Genomic DNA, 17,606 nt, shown 5'->3' on the forward strand with positions numbered 1-17,606 from the left:
TGAGGGAGAGAGACAGAGGGAGGATGAGAGGGAAGGGGGGATTGGAGAAGAGAGAGAGATTGGGAGAGAGAGATTGAGGGAGATAGAGAGGGAGACAGGAAGGGAGAGATATTGAGGGAGAGAGAGAGGTGGATTGAGGGAGAGGGAGATAGGGAGAGAGTGAGATTGAGAAAGAGAGGGAGGGACCGGGAGAGGGAGGAAGAGGGATTGAGGGCGAGGGATTGCGGGAGAGGGAGGGAGAGAAGGATTGAGGGAGAGGAGAGACTGAAAGAGAGAGAGAGGAAGGGTGAAAGGGGTTGAGGGAGAGGGAGGGATTGAGGGAGAGAGGAGTTGAGAGGGAGAGGAGGATTGAGGAAAGGGGAGGGAAAGAAAGAAGGGATTGAGGTAGAGGAGGGGGAGAGAGAGCAGAGGCAGGCTGTGTCCATGTAGTCACTGAGAGAGAGTCAGCAGCACTGGGCAAACAGCAGCAGCTAAAAGCAGAGAGAGTGAGAGCTACAGGGAATCCCGGGCAGATGGGGAAGTGAGTGGCAGAGTATGGGGCGTGGGGTGAAATCTGGCTGCAAGATTTTAACCAGAGAGAGAGTGTGAGTGATAAAGCAGAGGGGGGAATAAATGAGCATTAAAGAGCTGGAGGAGGAGGCTAACGCTGGATGGCTCAAAGAGAAGTGAAGCCCAGGAGTCTGAACTTTTTACAAAGAGGAAAAAACATTTTGTTGCTGATGTATGAGGAGAATGATTTACCGACTGATGCTGGAGTTGGATGTTAAGCAGACTGAATATTGACCTCACCCCCATCTTTGCTTTATTTTTACTGTTTTCTTGCTCTGCTTCCAAAAAGCTGCGTTTTTATCATTTTTTTTCTTGTTGTGCAAAAATTTGCGAAGTGGAGACGCGAGCGAGTGCCGAGCCCCCGAGCCCGGCACAGCCTGAGAGCAGCTCCCCTCGGCCGGGAGCGAGTGAGAGCCGCGGCCGCCTCTCAGCCACAGGGCGGCGGCTCCGCAGAATGGCTCGCCTCGCTGCCGAGCTCCTGCTGCTACTGGGGCTCCTCATTCTCACCATCCACATCACAGTCCTCAGGAGCATCCCCCTGGGTCAACAGACAGCCAACAGCACCGAGGAACGCACTGCACAGGTAAGGAGAGAGAGAGTGTGTGTGTGTATTGGGGAGAGAGATAGAGCGACCACTGAGAGATATAGAGGGAGATGGTGATAGAGAGAGGGAGAGATCGTGGGAGAGAGACAGAGGGAGATAGTGATAGAGACAGAGGGAGATAGTGATAGAGACAGGGAGAGATAGTGATAGAGACAGGGAGAGATAGTGAGAAAGAGACAGAGAGAGATAGTGAGAGAGAGATAAAGGGAGATAGTGATAGAGACAGAGGGAGATAGTGATAGAGACATGGAGAGATAGTGAGAGAGATAGAGGGATATATTGATAGAGATACAGGAAGATCGAGAGAGACAGAGGAAGGTAGTGATAGAGGCACAGAGATCGTGGGTGAGAGAGAGAAAGGGAGATGATGATAGAGAGAGAGACATCGAGAGAGTGAGAGGCACAGCGAGATAATGTGATAGAGAGAAAGACAGGGAGTGAGCGAGAGATAGTGAGAGACCCAGAAGAGGTAGTGAGAGACTGAGAAAGAGGGACAGATATAGAATGCAATAAGGAAACGAGAGAGACAGAGAAAGACAGGCAGGGTGAGATAGGAGAAAAGACACAGAGCTATATGTGGAGACAGTGGGAGAGGGACAAATAGATGAGGACAGAGACAGTGAAAGAGACGGATAGAGAGACAGATATTGATTAAATCTGTCAATGTTTTAAGATGGGTGATAGCAAATAGCCATTTCTAGTCTCCTTTCCTGTTTGTTGAAATAGATCCCACTTTTCCTAAAACTAAATCAGTTCTAAGGAAATCAGGTTTGAAAGTGGGTGGAATGTATGGCGAGAGGGATTTAGGTGAGTTCTCAGATGATGATTGAAGAGCAGCATCATAAGGCAAAATGCTTCAACTTAGCAATTGTGAGCTGGCTCTATTCAAAACTCCGGGTGCCTGTAGCTCGATGGGATAGATTTCAAAGTGCTCTCCCAATCTTGAGTAAGTTATTTCACAGACGCTTGACAGAAACTCTCTTTTTTACACTCCTCCCATTTTCCCAAGGCAGTTCTCAAATTCAGGGCGCATGTCACCACCCCAGCCCTGCTCCCAAGAGCCTAGGGAGTGTAGCCTGGATCCTGGGCTGTTCCGAAGAGTCATTCCACGAGCAACTAACAGGGGCTAGGCATTGCACTGTTGCATAGTGAACTTTGGCCCTAACCAGTTACGGACACCATTTAGTTTGAGTGACGGGCAGCATTCTGATTGCAGCTGTGAACATATCTTTGGGCGGCAGAGGCACTCAGTTACAAGTGCCACCCCCATACTTCCTCAAGTAAAAATCATCATGCTGAGCACCATTCGGTAGTATTAGCTTCTAATGTCGCAGTAGATGTAGTTAGTTAAATAGATATTTTTTAAAAGGACATTGGCAACTGGTAAAACATCCCACTTAAACATGGTGGCAAGTTACCCATCCATTTGGGCGCAATGATGTGATATCTGGCACAATTACTCAGTCCAATCGCAGTTGGATAATTGAAGTCATAGTTACTGCAATAAAAAACTTGGATGGCTGATATCTGTGGTAGCTGTCACTATCACACACGGTGCTTCAGAACAACATCTATCTGATTTAGCAAGTAATAAATGCATATTTAAGTATTTCAAGTGAATGGTCTGGATAAATAAGTATTTGGACCAGATTCTTAAACATAGGTTTCATTTTCAGTTCAGTATTGAGGATAATGTCAAAACTCATAATTAAATGTGACAAAAATTGCATACATATCACTGAAATATCCAAGGCACCCCATTCATCATCATCAGGTATTCTGTACATCTGAGTATGACATTTTCCATTTTTGTAGGTAACCCTCATTCATGCCTTTGTTACCTCTAGACTTAACTACTCCAATGAATTCCTACCCTAGATAAACTTGAGGTCATCCAGTGCTCTGCTGCTCGAGTCCTTACTCGCACCAGGTCCTGTTCACCAATCATTTCTGTGCTCGCTGACCAATGTTGCTTCCCAGTCCAGTGTGGCCTCGATTTTAAAATTCTCATTCTTGTTTTCAAATCCCTCCAAGCCCTCGCTCCTCCCTCTCTCTATAATCTCCTTTAGCCTCTACAATCCTCTGATATCTCCACGCTCCTCTAATTCACAGCTCTTGAGCATCCCTGAATTTAATCACTCCACAATTGGCGGCTGTCTGGGTCCTAAGCTCTTGAATTCCCTCTCTAAACCTTTCCACCTTTCCTTCCTCCTTTAAGATGCTCCTTAAAACCTACCTCTTTCACCAAGTTTGGTCATCTGACCCAATATCTTTTTGTGTGGCTAGATGTTTTAATTATCCTGTGAAGCACCTTGGGACATTTTGTTACCTTAAAGGGGCTATATAAATACAAGTTGTTGTTGTAGGTAAAAATGACTATTTGAAAGGCTATTTCTCGCTCTTAGCCTGAAAAAGGTAACAGGAATGGTTAGAATGCGGCATCTTTACTTTTCAAATCAAAATGCATGATGTGCTGTTTAGACCAGGGAGCTCCCACGTTTAAGCCCTGATCTTGTGTGTAGCATTGACCATTCTCAATTGGAATCGCGTGTAATTAATCTCAACGCTGCATTGGGTGTTTGATGTGGGAAATAAATTTAGTAGGTTCTCACCTCCTGAGCTCTACCTAGTGGCCACTAGTCTCTGAGTGCACGTGTGTGAATGGTAGGTGACAATTTACAGCCATGCTGCCCCATTGTATTCAGATATCTAATTGATGCTCTGGACTCGTACATGAAGAATAATCACTTGACTAGGATGCAGTCAGTACCAGTACCACAGTATTCGACTGGAAGGTTAAAGAGGGAGTTAAATAAAAAGCTTGAGAGGATAAAGGTGGCATCCCTAAAAATGTTGCGACACAATCTTTTAATGCAGTGTGTGTAAATTCATCCAATGTTGTCATGTCCTTGGTAACCACCTGCCAAAATTCTTTGCATGCTATAGGATGTGTTGTACTGTGTTGCACATTTTGAGGTCACTCACCAACTAACCGCGGGGAAAGGAATCAAAAGCACATCATTTAGTGCAGAATATAACTGTGTTTTGTGAGAAACAGCTAATAGTGGGTAATGCATTTACATCAGTAATCCCCATTTTACTATTGCTGTCTGTAAATTGCTGTAGCGTTAAGTTGATTGTTTATAATGTCATGGGAATTTCTGGGATTAAAGGGTGTGTTGGTATTAAATGTACTAGAGTAATGCGCATTCTATTCTTGCACCTGCTTGTATAAAAGTATTTCTAGGTCCTTTATTGCTGGCATTTTGAGTATGAAAGTTATAAAGGTCCAAAATTCACAAATGAGGGAACAACAGGAACACACTGCTGTTGTTATGGTGCTTTCCTCTGTTTGTAATGTTTAATATTCACATTCGCTTTAGTAGCTAAATCAGCAGAACTAAATATTTGAATTATATTGCAAGCAACAAGGGCAAAAGTTCAGTCATCAAGACTGTTAAATAATTGGGGATCAGATCTGCTTGCCCTTCAAGGATAAAGCATGGCATTGTTTTTGAAAAAGGCTGGTTTCTTCTGTGTGGTGCCACTTCAGAGCAGTTTCAACAACAGCTTATATTTATATAGCATCTTTAACATAATGAAATGTCCCAAGATGCTTCACAGGAGCATTATAAAATAAAGTAGCACACTGAGCCACATTAGGAGATATTAGGTCAGATGACCTAAAAGCCTGGTCAAGGAGTTGTGTTTTAATGAGTGTCTTAAAGGTGGAAAATGAGGTAGAACGGTGGAGAGATGTAGGGAGGGTATTCCAGAGTTTGGGGCCCAGGCAACTGAAGCTGCGGCCACCAATGGTAGAGCAGTTAGAATTGAGGATTCACAAGAGGCCAGAGTTAGATGAGCACAGATATCTCAGAGGGTTGAGGAGATTACAAAGATAAGGAGAGATAAGGATATGGAGGAGCTTGGGTAATGATGGGCAGAATTTTCCCAGTTCCACGGGGACAGGTTTGAAGGCGGGGCCGGGAGCAAGGACAGAGACGAGAGCTTTGGGTCTTTGCCGCAAGATGTTGCCTCCCAGCAATCCTGTCAGAAGCAGGTAAACATTGGTAGAGAGATGTTTACCAGCCAGTGCGGCAGGTAGCTTTAATGAGCAACTAGGACAGGAATGGGGAGGGGGATGGGGAGGACTCTCACCCCAGCATCAGAGCGGACTCCTGCTGAGCCTGACGCCTCCCTGGAGGCTGCCTCCCGGCACCAGGTGAGAGAACCATCAGAACCGGAGACTCCACGTTCCAGTCACAAGGTCTTGAGAATGAGAGGCCCTATCTATGACCTAAATTGGGGGGGGGGGAGTTTCCTCAATCCCCTGATTGGCTTCCACCCTTGTAAGTTTTGGAATTTTATTATCATTCCCAAGGACGCTTCCAATTTGAAGGACTTGCCTTTCTGCCTGAGTGGTGCCCACCTCTCCCGGTGCGTCCCCAGCTACGGGCCCTCTGGGCCTGCAGTCTCAGGAACCTGCCTGCCATCCTTAATCAAACACAAAGACAGCCAAGTTAGGACGCCACCCCCCTGAACTTACTCCCTGAAAGTCAAATCTGCTTCTGATAAAGAATACGACCTTAGGTGCAGCAACATTGGGAAGGTAGACAAGTGTCAGCAGGAGCTCAGTGGGTAGCAGTCTTGTCTCTGTATTAAAAGGCTGTTGGTTCAAGCCCCACTCCAGAGACTTGAGCACAGAATCTACCCCGACACTTCAGTGCAGCTGGGATGTAAGGTAGTGCTGTCTTTCAGATGAAGTGTTAAACTGAGCCACCTACCCCCTCCCCCCTCCCCCCATCCCCCCTCCCCCCATCTGCCCTCTCAGGATCCCATGACAGTATTTGAAGAAGAGCAGGGTAAATTCTCTCCTGTGGTCCTGGCCAATATTCATCCCGCAACCAACTCTAATTTAAAAAAACTATGTGGCCATTATCTCATTGCTGTTTGTGGAGGCTTAAGCTTAACACAGACTGACTTACACATTTCCTACAATGACTACACTTCAAAACATACCTTGTGGGCTATTGAACTCTTAAGGGTGTGAAAAGAGCTATATAAGTCCAAGTTTTTTTTAAAAACTGAAAGGCTTTTCCCAGCTATTCCTCCATTTGTCATCCTTTATTTTTCTGTTGTTAAAATTTTGTGGAAAATTTCAACTTAAATTTTGTGTAAATTGTAACACTGTAGCATTGGTTGGTAACATGTAGTTAATAGCTCCTGTAGTATAAATTGTTGTGATGGTTTGAAATTTGGTATTCTTGCATTTGTCCTGATGAGTGCAAGATGTAAAGCATCAGCAACATGTCTATCTTTTCAGTGACAATTGGTACTGTTTTCATCCTCCTAATTTGCTTGTCCTTCTCCCCCTCAAATTCTTCCCCCTGCCTCTTTGCTCCAGTTCCGTTCTCCTTTGCTCTCCTTCAGTTTCAAAGACGTTAACTTTTGCTGGAGCATGACTTCATGAATGCCATGAGAGTCCGCCACCTCGCTTGAGTGGCCTTTCGTCATGAATGGATATTTACAGATCGCTCAGCTATACACTGTGTAGTGGGATTACCTAGTGATGAATAGTCAAGGGAATTATGGCTAGTTTAGTCTGGGACACGAAGGTAAAGAAAAGGCTTGCACTTATTAAAACATTTCGCATGACCTCAGCTTATCCCAAAGTACATTGCAGCCAATGAAGCACTTTTGAATTATCGCCCCTGCCCTTATAACAACATTCTGCATTTATATAATGCCTTTTCCTACATTATAACATTGACTACACTTCAGAAGTACAGCCGTATAATGCTTTGGAATGTTGTGAAAGGCACTATATGGAAGTCTTACTTTAAAGTAGCAATATCAGAATGTTATCAAAGTTTGACACAGAGCCAGGTTAGGAGATATTAGGACAAAATCTTGGTCAAGGAGGCCAATTTTTTTAATGTAATGTAGGGATTTTAACATTCTGATTGCATTTTTTATTCTTTCACAGGATGTGGGCGCGCTGGCTAAGCCAGCATTTTTATCGCCCATCCCAAATTACCATTGAGAAGGTGATGGTGAACTGCTTTCTTCAACCACTGTAGTCAATGTGATTTAGATACACCCCCACAGTGCTGTTTGGGAGGGAGTTTCAGGATTTTGATCCAGCGACAGTGTAGGCAATATAATTCCGGGTCAGGATGGTGTGCGGCTTGGAGAGGACCTTCCAGATGGTGGTGTTCCCATGTATCTGCTACCCTTGCCCTTCTAGGTGGTAGAAGTTGCAGGTTTGGAAGGTGCTGTTGAAGGAGCCTTGGTGAGTTGCTGCCATGCACCTTATAAATGATACACACTGCTGCTACTGTGCGTTGGTGGTGGAGGGAGTGGTTGTTGGAGGTGAGGGATGGGGTGCCAATCAAGTGGGCTGCTTTGTCCTGGATGGTGTCAAGCTTCTTGAGTGTTGTGGGAGCTGACTCATCCAGGCAAGTGGAGACTATTCCATCACACTCCTGTCTTGAGCCTTGTAGATGGTGGACAGGCTTTGGGAAGTCAGGAGGTGAGCTACTCGCTGCAGAATTCCCAGTCTCTGACTTGCTCTTGTAGCCACAGTATTTATATGGCTAGTCCAGTTCAGTTTCTGGTCAATGGTCACCCCCAGGATGTTGATATGGGGAGGATTCAGTGATGGTAATGCTATTGAATATCAAGAGGAGATGGTTAGATTCTTTCTTGTTGGAGATGGTCATTGCCTGGCATTTGTGTGACGTGAATGTTACTTGCCACTTATCAACCCAAGCTTGGACATTGTCCAGGTCTTGCTGCATATGAACATGGACTGCTTCAGTATCTGAGGAGTCACAAATAGTGCTGAACATTGTGCAATCTCAGCGCAAATCCCCACATCTGACCTTATGATGGAAGGAAGGTCATTGATGAAGCAACTGAAGATAGTTGGGCCTAGGACACTACCCTGAGGAACTCCTGCAGTGATGTCCTAGGATTGAGATGATTGACCTCCAATAAACACAACCTTTGTGCTAGGTATGACTCTAATCAGCAGAGAGTTTTCCCCCAATTCCCATTGACTGCAGTTTTGCTGGGGATCCTTGATGCTCTGATTCATTTTCTGTGCAGGCTAGAGAGCTGGGACTTTGGGAAGGTGAGTATCACATTGGGCAATGGATTGCCCCAGAAAGCTCAGTAGATATTTTTGATTGTCCCTTGAGCACTTTCCAGCATTGTGAATAAAGAGTCATTAAACATCATTAGGCAGAGTGGGCTTGTTTCCACTGGAGTTCAGAAGAGTGAGGGGTAACTTGATTGAAGTATGTAAGATCCTGAACGGTCTTGACAAGGTGGACGTGGGAATTGATTGAAGTATGTAAGATCCTGAACGGTCTTGACAAGGTGGACCCTTGTGGGCGAGTTCAGAACTAGGGGGCACTGTTTTAAAATTAGGGGTTGCCCTTTTAGGACAGAGAAGAGGAGAATTTTTTCTCTCAGAGGGTTGTGTGACTTTGGAACTCTGCCTCTAAAGATGGTGGAGGCGGGGTCATTGAATATTTTTAAGGCAGAAGTAGATAGATTCTTAAACAAAAACAGAAAATGTTGGAAAAACTTAGGCCTGACAGCATCTGTGGAAAGAGAAACAGAGTTGACGTTTCGAGTCCGTATGACCCTTCTTCAGAACTACCATAGACTCGAAATGTCAACTCTTTCTCTCTCCACAGATGCTGTCAGACCTAGGTTTTTCCAACATTTTCTGTTTTTGTTTCAGATTTCCAGCATCCGCAGTATTTTGCTTTTATCTGTGGATAGATTCTTGTTAGGCAAGGGAATCAAAGGTTATCAGGGGTAGATGAGAATTTGGAATTCGAAATGCAGACAAAACACCCAAGATCTTATTGAATGGCAGAGCAGGTCAAGGGGCCAAATAGCCTACTCCTGCCCCTATTTCATATGTTCGTATCACTTTGTGGCTGGGTACAGCATCTCAGAACTAAAAGCATCTCAGAACTAAAACTCCATCTGTGATTTTTGCATCCAATGTGTTTTTATCAGATCTATTTATCTCCCAGCTATCTGTAATGTCCAGGACTGAAACTACTCTTATATACAACCGTTTAGTAAGGTTTGACATGCTCTCTCCTCTCAAACCTCCTCATGTTTAGTCGGCAACTATGGGCTGAATTCCACCCCCCCCCCCCCGCCCCCGTCCCCGTCAGGGGTTTGTGTGGGGGCGTGGGTGAACCCGATCAGCGCCCCCAATCAGGTCTGCGCCGCCATTTTATGTGGGCGGGCCAATTAAGGCCCACCCAGTGTGACGCACACCCGGGAAGCGCTGTGCGCTCCCTGTGTGTAATGGGGGGGTGGGTGGATTCCCTGACTCAGGGCCTGTGCTCTTTCGCACACGCGCGCAAAAGAGCGCAGAAATCTTCCCGAGGCACGGAGATGCCTCAGGGAGATTAGTTTAAGTTCTAAAAAATTTAATAAAGGGGAAAAAAAAACTCTAAGGACATGTTCCCTCATGTGAAACTGTCACATGAGCTGGGACATGTCCAATAATTTTTTCAAAATTTTTTTATTTAATTAATAAATTCTTCATGAAACCACATCCCTCTTCACCTGCCCCCTCACCAACCTTAAGGTTGGACGGGCAGCATTCTTAACAACTTTAATTACTTTCTTAATGGCCATAATAGGCCTTTGACAGTTCGGCAGGTGTGCAGCCGCCAAACTGATGATCTAAATGACGCGCGGTGACACCGGGACACACGCCCGACATCACCATGCGTCATTTTACATGCCGGCAAGCTGACCCAGCACCCGCTCGCCAACCAGAAAATCCTGCCATATGAGTGGAGTGAAAGGAAAATAGTGGTAAACAGAACATATAGCACATGTGATGAAGTAACTTGGGTTAAATAGCTTTCATATTTTGTGGAGATGACATTACATCACATTCTAATTACAAGGCCTTGTTTTTTCACTTTGAACATTTTCTTCAAACAAACTTACAAAGGACAAACATCTTAAACCCACATTATGCAACAATTGCATAATTATCACTCATTCTGTTTGCAGCTGCACTGGAAGGCCATTCACAAAGGAATGGACCCCACCATTAAACCCATCTTTTCGCCTAATTAACTTCACCCAGTTCTTTACTAGATTAATGTTTAACCCTAAAGAAAGTAATAAGTGAATTTCTATAGCACCATTCATGCCTCCAGGGTGCCTCGAAGTGCTTTACAGCCAATGAAGCAACTTTGGAAGTGTAGTCAAATGTTGTAATGTAGAAAATGTGGCAGCCAATTTTGTGCACAGCGAGCTCCCACAAACAGCAGTGTGATAATGACTAGATAATCTGTTGATTGAGAGATAAATATTGACCAGGACGCTGGTGAGAACTCTCCTTGCTATTCCAGTGCCCGTGGGATCCTTCAAGTTCACCTGAGTGGGCGGGCGGGGCCTCAGTTTAATGTCCTATTTGAAAGATGGCATCTCTGACAGTGCCGCACTCTCTCAGTGCTACACTGGAGTGTCTGATGGGATCTGCGGTTCTCAAGCATTTCTGGTTGATGATTGGATTAGTAATCATGGGCCCACCGTTTAAATTATAAGACTCATAATTTGATTGAGCTGTATGAGGAAAGTGTTTCATAATACTTTTAAGAAAGCTATTTACTTACAGCGATAGTGATTTTCAGGACACCCTCAGCACTCCATGCACACCCCCCTCCGAGGAGAAGCAACAAGCCCACACTGTGCTGCACATGTGGCAGTTCCTCTCTGCTCTGGCCTCAAGCCACTCAGTAAGCACACACAGACCCCCTGTGAAGTCTCTAGGGAGCACCCAGGGGCCTGCAGAACCAGTGTGAGAGCCCCTGGCCTAGTTTCTGCGGCCAAGTCTCTGGAGATTGTGAGCCTTGAATTATCTTCTCATCCAAAGGCAAGAGTAACCTAGAGTCACAGCTAACACCTTTATGCACAGAATATATTACTGAAAACATAAGCAATGTGATTCATATTCCATCTCCTATAGTGAGCATGTAGCTTTATTTTTATGGTTATTATATTAGGCTATGTTTTGCCATTTCTTTTATTCACTCATGGAATGTGGGCATCGCTGGCTAGGCCAGCATTTATTGTCCATCCCTAATTGCAGAGGGCATTTAAGGGTCAACCACATTGCTGTGAGGGGCTGGAGTCACGTGTAGACCAGACCAGGTAAGGACAGCAGATTTCCTTCCCTAAAGGGAATTAGTGAACCAGATGTGTTTGCCCATCAGACTCTTAATTCCAGACTTTTGTGGAATTCAAATTTCACCATGTGCTATGCTGATGGGATTCAACCCTCGATCCCCAGAGCATTACCCTGGGCTTCAGGTATACTAGTCCAGTAGCAATACCATTGTGCCACTACCTCCCCAGAAAGCAGAGGTTGCAAATCCTTTTTTTTTCAAATGAAGGCGTAACTTTTCACCTCATGTCATCGTATTCAGAGCTCAGCGTGTGAACAATCTCCATGCACTTACTATTCAATCTTGCCAGGAAATTAAAATTTGAGTGATAACTTTATGATTTTCGTTTGAGAAGTTGGTAATTTCGGAAACCCAGTTTTAGTGCAGCTGTGAATTTAAACTGTTCAAGGTGCAAAGAAAGAGATTAATATTAGGCATTCTAAAGGTTCTTTATGCTCACTACCGAACCTTATTCACACAGATTTTAATTCAGTAAAATAGCATGACAAGCTTCCAATGCAAGGGAACTGTAACAAAAAGTCAAAGCTTAAGGGTGTAACACTCACAGATTGGTTTATAAAGATTCAAAGAAGCACCCCAGACCATGAAATAATAACTCCTATGTGCAGATATAGGGGATCGAGAGCTAATTTTCTGGATTACTGGGTCAGGAAAAGCACTGATGGAAAATTATTATTGCTGGATTCAATGCTACCAATCTCTCCACCATAATCACAAGGAAAGAAAAGATTTCCCTTTGGAGAGATGGATAATGTCACCAAACGAATAATCCAAAAGAATGGGGGGAATAAACACTCTCTGGCTGACAGTCAATTATTAGCCAATGCGGCGATGAGTCTTTTTGCTTTCCAACTGGCACAGGAAGGCAGTCACAAGGATGAACATAATGGCCGAGTAATGGCTGGAGCGTGGGGGCAAGTCGTATGATGAAACCTCCAGGAATACATTTAATCATAGTTGACAATCCTAGTTAAAGGTGATTGGTAAAAGAACCAGAGATGACCATTTTTTCACACAGCAAATTGTTGTGTCCGGAACACGCTGACTGAAAGGGTCAAGGCACCAGACTCAATAGTAACCGTCAAAAGAGAGCTGGATGAATATTACTTGAAGGGAAAACATTTACAGGATGATGAGGAAAGAGCAGGGGAGTGGTATTATTTGGATAGCGCTAACCCTAAGAGCCAGGGCAGGTAATGATGGGCTTTAACGGCCTCCTGCATTTTAAAATTTAGAAGAATGAGAGGTGATCTTATTGAAACTTAAAAGACCTTGGGGGGACTTCACAGGGAAGGTGCTGAGAGGATGTTTCACCTTTATGGGGGAATCTAGAACTAGGAGAGACTGTTTAAAAAATAGGCATCTCTCCCTTTTAAGACGGGGATGAGAATTTTTTTTCTTTGAGTGTCATTAGTCTGTTGAATTCACTTCCCCAGAGAGCAGTGGAGGTTGGTTCATTGAAAATATCGAAGGCTGAGTTAGACAGATTTTTGATCGATAAAGGACTTAAGGGTTATGGAGGGGTGAAAATGGGGCGAGGAGTTGAAGCCACAATCAGATCAGTCACCATCTTATCTAATGGCAGAGCAGGCTGAAGGGGAAATGGTCTACTCCTGCTCCTGACTCTTGTGTCCTTGTACACTATCACACTGTGATTCCATGAATACTTTGTCACCAGTGGTTGAGGAAGAGACCATTGTGTTTATTGAGGAAGAAATGGATAAACCTTTGAAGCTAAGAAAGATAATGAGCTATGAGGAGAGGGGAGAGCAGTGTGATTAGGTAATTTTGGATTGCTGTAGCAAAGAATCACACTCTCACAGTGTGGCAAGTGGCTCTCCTCCTCTGTTGCAACTTGTGTTAGCTCAGTTAAGAGAACTGATAGCTATGTCTTCTATCTAGTCAGTTTGGCTGGATTTATATACCGTTCCCTAATGTGAATGCGGGTATGCTTGAACCCACTTTAGCATCCCATTACAACCCCTGAGGTTGACAATTCAGAAATTCTCTGACCCTGTTATGGGGAGACTATGGCATAGTGATAATGTCACTGGCCCAGAAACACATGTTAACGCTCTGGGAACATGGGTTCAAATCCCAGCTGCGGTATCTAGTTGTTGCAATTAATGGAAACTGGAATTGGAAAGCTACCATTGGTAATGGTAACAATGAAACATCAATTGCAGTAAAAGCCCATCTAGTTCACTAATGTCCCTTTAGGGAAGGAAATCTGCTGTCCTTACTTGGCCTGGCCTGCATGTGACTCCAGGCCCACAGCAATGTGGTGAACTCCTAACTGCCCTCTGAAATGGGCTAACAAGCTGCCCTCAGTTCAGGAGCAATTAGGGATGGACAACAAATGCTGGCCTTGCCATTGATGTCCACATCTCATGAAATAAAAAAAACATGCTAATAGCATAAATTGACATGCTGAGCATTTTATTTTAGTTATTTGAATGTCTCTTTATTCTTCTAATCTGTTGCCATGTCACAGATCCTAGATTATTTATAGTGATGATAAAATTAGATTTTGCCTCAGATATTGCTCTGTAACTTGTGAATTGTGGATATTTTGTTTTACATAGAGTGGAGAATGATAGCATAGTTGTTATGTTACTGGATTAATAATCTAGAGGTCTGGCAACATCTGATCTCTGACCTGGACTAGTCAGGTGGGCAGAAAAGTGGCAAATGGAATTAAACCCAGAGAAATGTGAGGTGATGAATTTGGAGAGGTCAAACAAGGCAAAGGGTTACACAGTAAATGGGAGGATATTGAGGGGTGTAGAGGAAGTGAGGGACCTTGAAGTGAATGTCCACAGATCCCTGAAGGTAGCATAAGGTGGTTAAGAAGGCACATGGAACCCTTTCATTTATTAGCCAAGGCATAGAATGAAAGAGAGGGGAGGTTATGCTGGAACTATATAAAATATTAGTTAGGCCACAACTTGAGTGCTCTGTGCAGCTCTGGTCACCTCATTACAGAAAGGGTGTAATTGCATTAGGGAGGGTACAGAGGAGATTTACGAGGATATTGCCAGGGCTGGGAAATTGCAGCCATGAGGAAAGGTTGGAGATGCTGGGGTTGTTCTCCTTGGAACAGAGGAGGCTGAGGGGAGATTTGATTGAGATGTACAAAATTGAGAGGGGCCTGGATGGAGTAGATGGGAAGGACCTATTTATTCTAGCAGCAAGGTCAGTGACTATGGACCATAGATTTGAAGTGACTGGTAGAAAGACTGGAGGGGAGATGAGGAAAAGAATTTTCACCCAGAGGGTTGTGGGGGTCTGGCACTCACTGCCTGAAAGGGTAGTAGAGGCAGAAACCCTCAACTCATTTAAAAGATGTCTGAATGTGCACCTCAAGTGCCGAAACCTGAAGGGCTATGGACCAAACACTGGAAAGTGGGATAAGGCTGGGTGGTTTATTGTTCGGCCAGCACAGACACGATGGGCCAAGTGGCCTCCTTCTGTGCTGGAAACCTTCTATGATTCCAACATGAGTTCAAATCCCACCGCAGCAGCTGGGGAATTTAAATTCAATAAATTAAATAAAACAGGGTGAAGAAGCCAATCTCAGTAATGGTGCCCATGAGAATACTGGATCTGTTGTAATAGCCCACTTGGTTCATAAATGCTGATGGTGGCATTGGGAAAAATGTTTTAGTGCAGTGAGTGGTTAGGATCTGGAATATGCTACCTGAGAGTGCGGTGGAGGCAGGTTCAATCGTGGTTTTCAAAAGAGAATTAGAGGAGACAAAATTTGCAGGATTACGGTGCAAGGGCGGGAGAGTGGGACTAGCTGAGTAACTCTTGCAGAGAGCCAGCTCAGACATGACGGGCTGAATGATGTTGCAACCATTCTTTGATTTTTATATGAAAAATGTGGTGACGAATTGTGAGCACAGTGAAAGATTGCAGTTTAATTGATTTACCCATCTTTATGAGTTGGCCTTCTGCACATGGTGGGGGGGTGTGGGGGGGGCGTGGCTGGCGGTGGTTTGTTAGCTTCAGTTACCTCAGGCTACAGAGAGGAAAAGTTAGACACTTGCCTTTGCTTGCCTCGATCCCCTGCTGGAAAGTGCATGCATATTGAGTGAGGACAAGACTGGGTGTGGGATTTATCCCCCATATTAAAACAATTTTAACAGTCATAGAATCATAGTAATCATTTTCACTCAAAAATGGATGTTCATAGTTCCTAGCACCTCAATTTTAAAATTCTCATTCTTGTTTTCAAATCCTTCCATGGCCCAGCCCAACCCTATCTTTATAATCTCCTCCAACTCAACAAACCTCTGAGATCTTTGCAACCCTCCAACTCTTGATTGTGAATCGCACTACCATTGGCAATCCTGCCTTCAGCTGCCTGGGTCATCATCTTTGGAATTCCCTCCCCCTCTCCCTCTCTCTTCTCCTTTAAGACACTTCTTAAAACCTACCTCTTTGGCCAAGCTTTTAGTCATCTGATCTAATTTCTCCTTACATGGCTCGGTGTTAAATGTTTTATAACACTCCTTTGAAGCGCCCTGGGACATTTTACTACATTAAAGGTGCTATATAAATGCAAGTTGTTGTTGAGCTCCCCAAGCGCTGCCAATACCAGGGGAACCCTGTTTTGATATGAGTCGCAATCTTGAAGAAAAACAGGATAAGGGGGAGACAAAAAAAAATTGCAAAATACATGTATAGAGATTAAATTGTGAAATCTCTCAGTATTTATCTCAGTAATGCTGTAAAAAGAGACATGCTGGCAAAGCTTTTCATCTTGTACTCATCAAGACAGATTCGCAAGAATAACCAAATCTCAAAGGGAATAACAATTGATCCTGCATAAGAAAAGGAGTGCTGATTGGTTGGCAAATTGGCTCTGATTGGTCGATATGTTGCCAATTTAAGATCATCAGTCGGGTTCACAAAGTAGCTCATTTATACTTGCCAGAAGCTACATATATTCATATTCTAGGACCTGTCCCCTGCAGGCAAAAGGAATATGTCCAGGCATTGCATCTATTTTGAATAAACAAAAGCATGGGGGACAATATTTCCCTGTTGCGCTCACCATGGCAACATCTGAATTTTTCGGAGCCGACTTGCCAACCAATTAGCACCCCTTTTCTCTTGCAGTATAAATTGTTGTTCCCTTTGAAATTTGGCATTCTTGTGTCTGTCCTGATGAGTGCAAGATGAAAACTTTGAAAGCAAGTCTCTTTTATTAGCAATACTCAAGTTCTGTACTACCAAGTGATTATTTTTCTCAATGAATGAGCACCAGCTTACACAAAGAAGGATTGCGCACAACAAATTATTACCTTCAGTAAAGTATTCAACGTACTTGTGTCATGGTGAAAATCTTGTTTTAAAATGGTAGTGAAGTGACGTTTTCTGCTAGTTTACTACTAAATAAAATATTTTAGCAGTTGGAAGTGGTGACAGCAATGCATCCTGTAAGGTGAATGGGCATGTGACATCCTAATCATGAAGTGCCTCATCACGATGGTTTAATAAACTCTGCAACTCACTCATCATTTAGATCTTCAGCCGGCAGAGTGAAAGATTTGCCTGATTTGTTTCCAGCCCCAAGGTGCAATTTTAATTTTACCATGCTTCCTTTTCTCAGCTTCAGATGGTAGGCAGGAGAGCTAATGACTTCCCCGGGAATCCTCGATACCAAATCCGGTTTGTGGCGAAGTCAGAGGGGGGTACATTCATCATGGAGTTATTGAGGGGTGGATGTGGGTGCAAGATGCATCACATCTATGAATAGTGCAGAGTCCCACGCACACATGGGCAGCAGATTTGAGTTGAGTCAATTGGACTTATGCTCACAACTATGGTGGCATGAAGTGAGTGACATTATTACTGTCACTTGCAGCTCACTCAAAACCACAGTCCCATTCAAAAAAGGATATGTAGAATACGTTCTCCCTTTTAGCTTGCGTTAAAAGTAAATGGCAAATACCACAAAAATACCTTTCAACTTAATGCTCTGACGCTCATTTAGGTACATGTTTGTGTATGTGTATTCATAAGACTGGTTTGTAACTCTCTCCTGCATTAACTGACGAAACACTATTGATCCATTCCCAAAAGGACATGGGTTAGCTGAAGAGAAATGTGTTGGGATTTGAACTCTATGCTAAACTCCAGAGTATGAAAATTCTTGTCAGGGAATAACCTTATTGGCAAAAAGGACAATCACTAATTTAGAA

At 43.9% G+C, this 17,606-nt stretch overlaps 1 protein-coding gene across 1 annotated transcript in view; it reads left to right on the forward strand.

Moving 5' to 3' along the window:
• The first annotated feature begins 539 nt into the window (after positions 1-539).
• Positions 540-17,606, forward strand: part of ism1 (isthmin 1) — an 87,945-nt gene continuing 70,878 nt past the window's right edge. Inside the window, exon 1 of the mRNA XM_041179385.1 lies at positions 540-1,132. Within this exon, the coding sequence (XP_041035319.1) occupies positions 761-1,132 (372 nt within the window). The 5' untranslated portion in view covers positions 540-760. The remainder of the gene's footprint in view (positions 1,133-17,606) is intronic.

This window comes from Carcharodon carcharias, chromosome 2, assembly GCF_017639515.1.
Source record: "Carcharodon carcharias isolate sCarCar2 chromosome 2, sCarCar2.pri, whole genome shotgun sequence".
Classification (NCBI taxonomy): Eukaryota; Metazoa; Chordata; class Chondrichthyes; order Lamniformes; family Lamnidae; genus Carcharodon; species Carcharodon carcharias.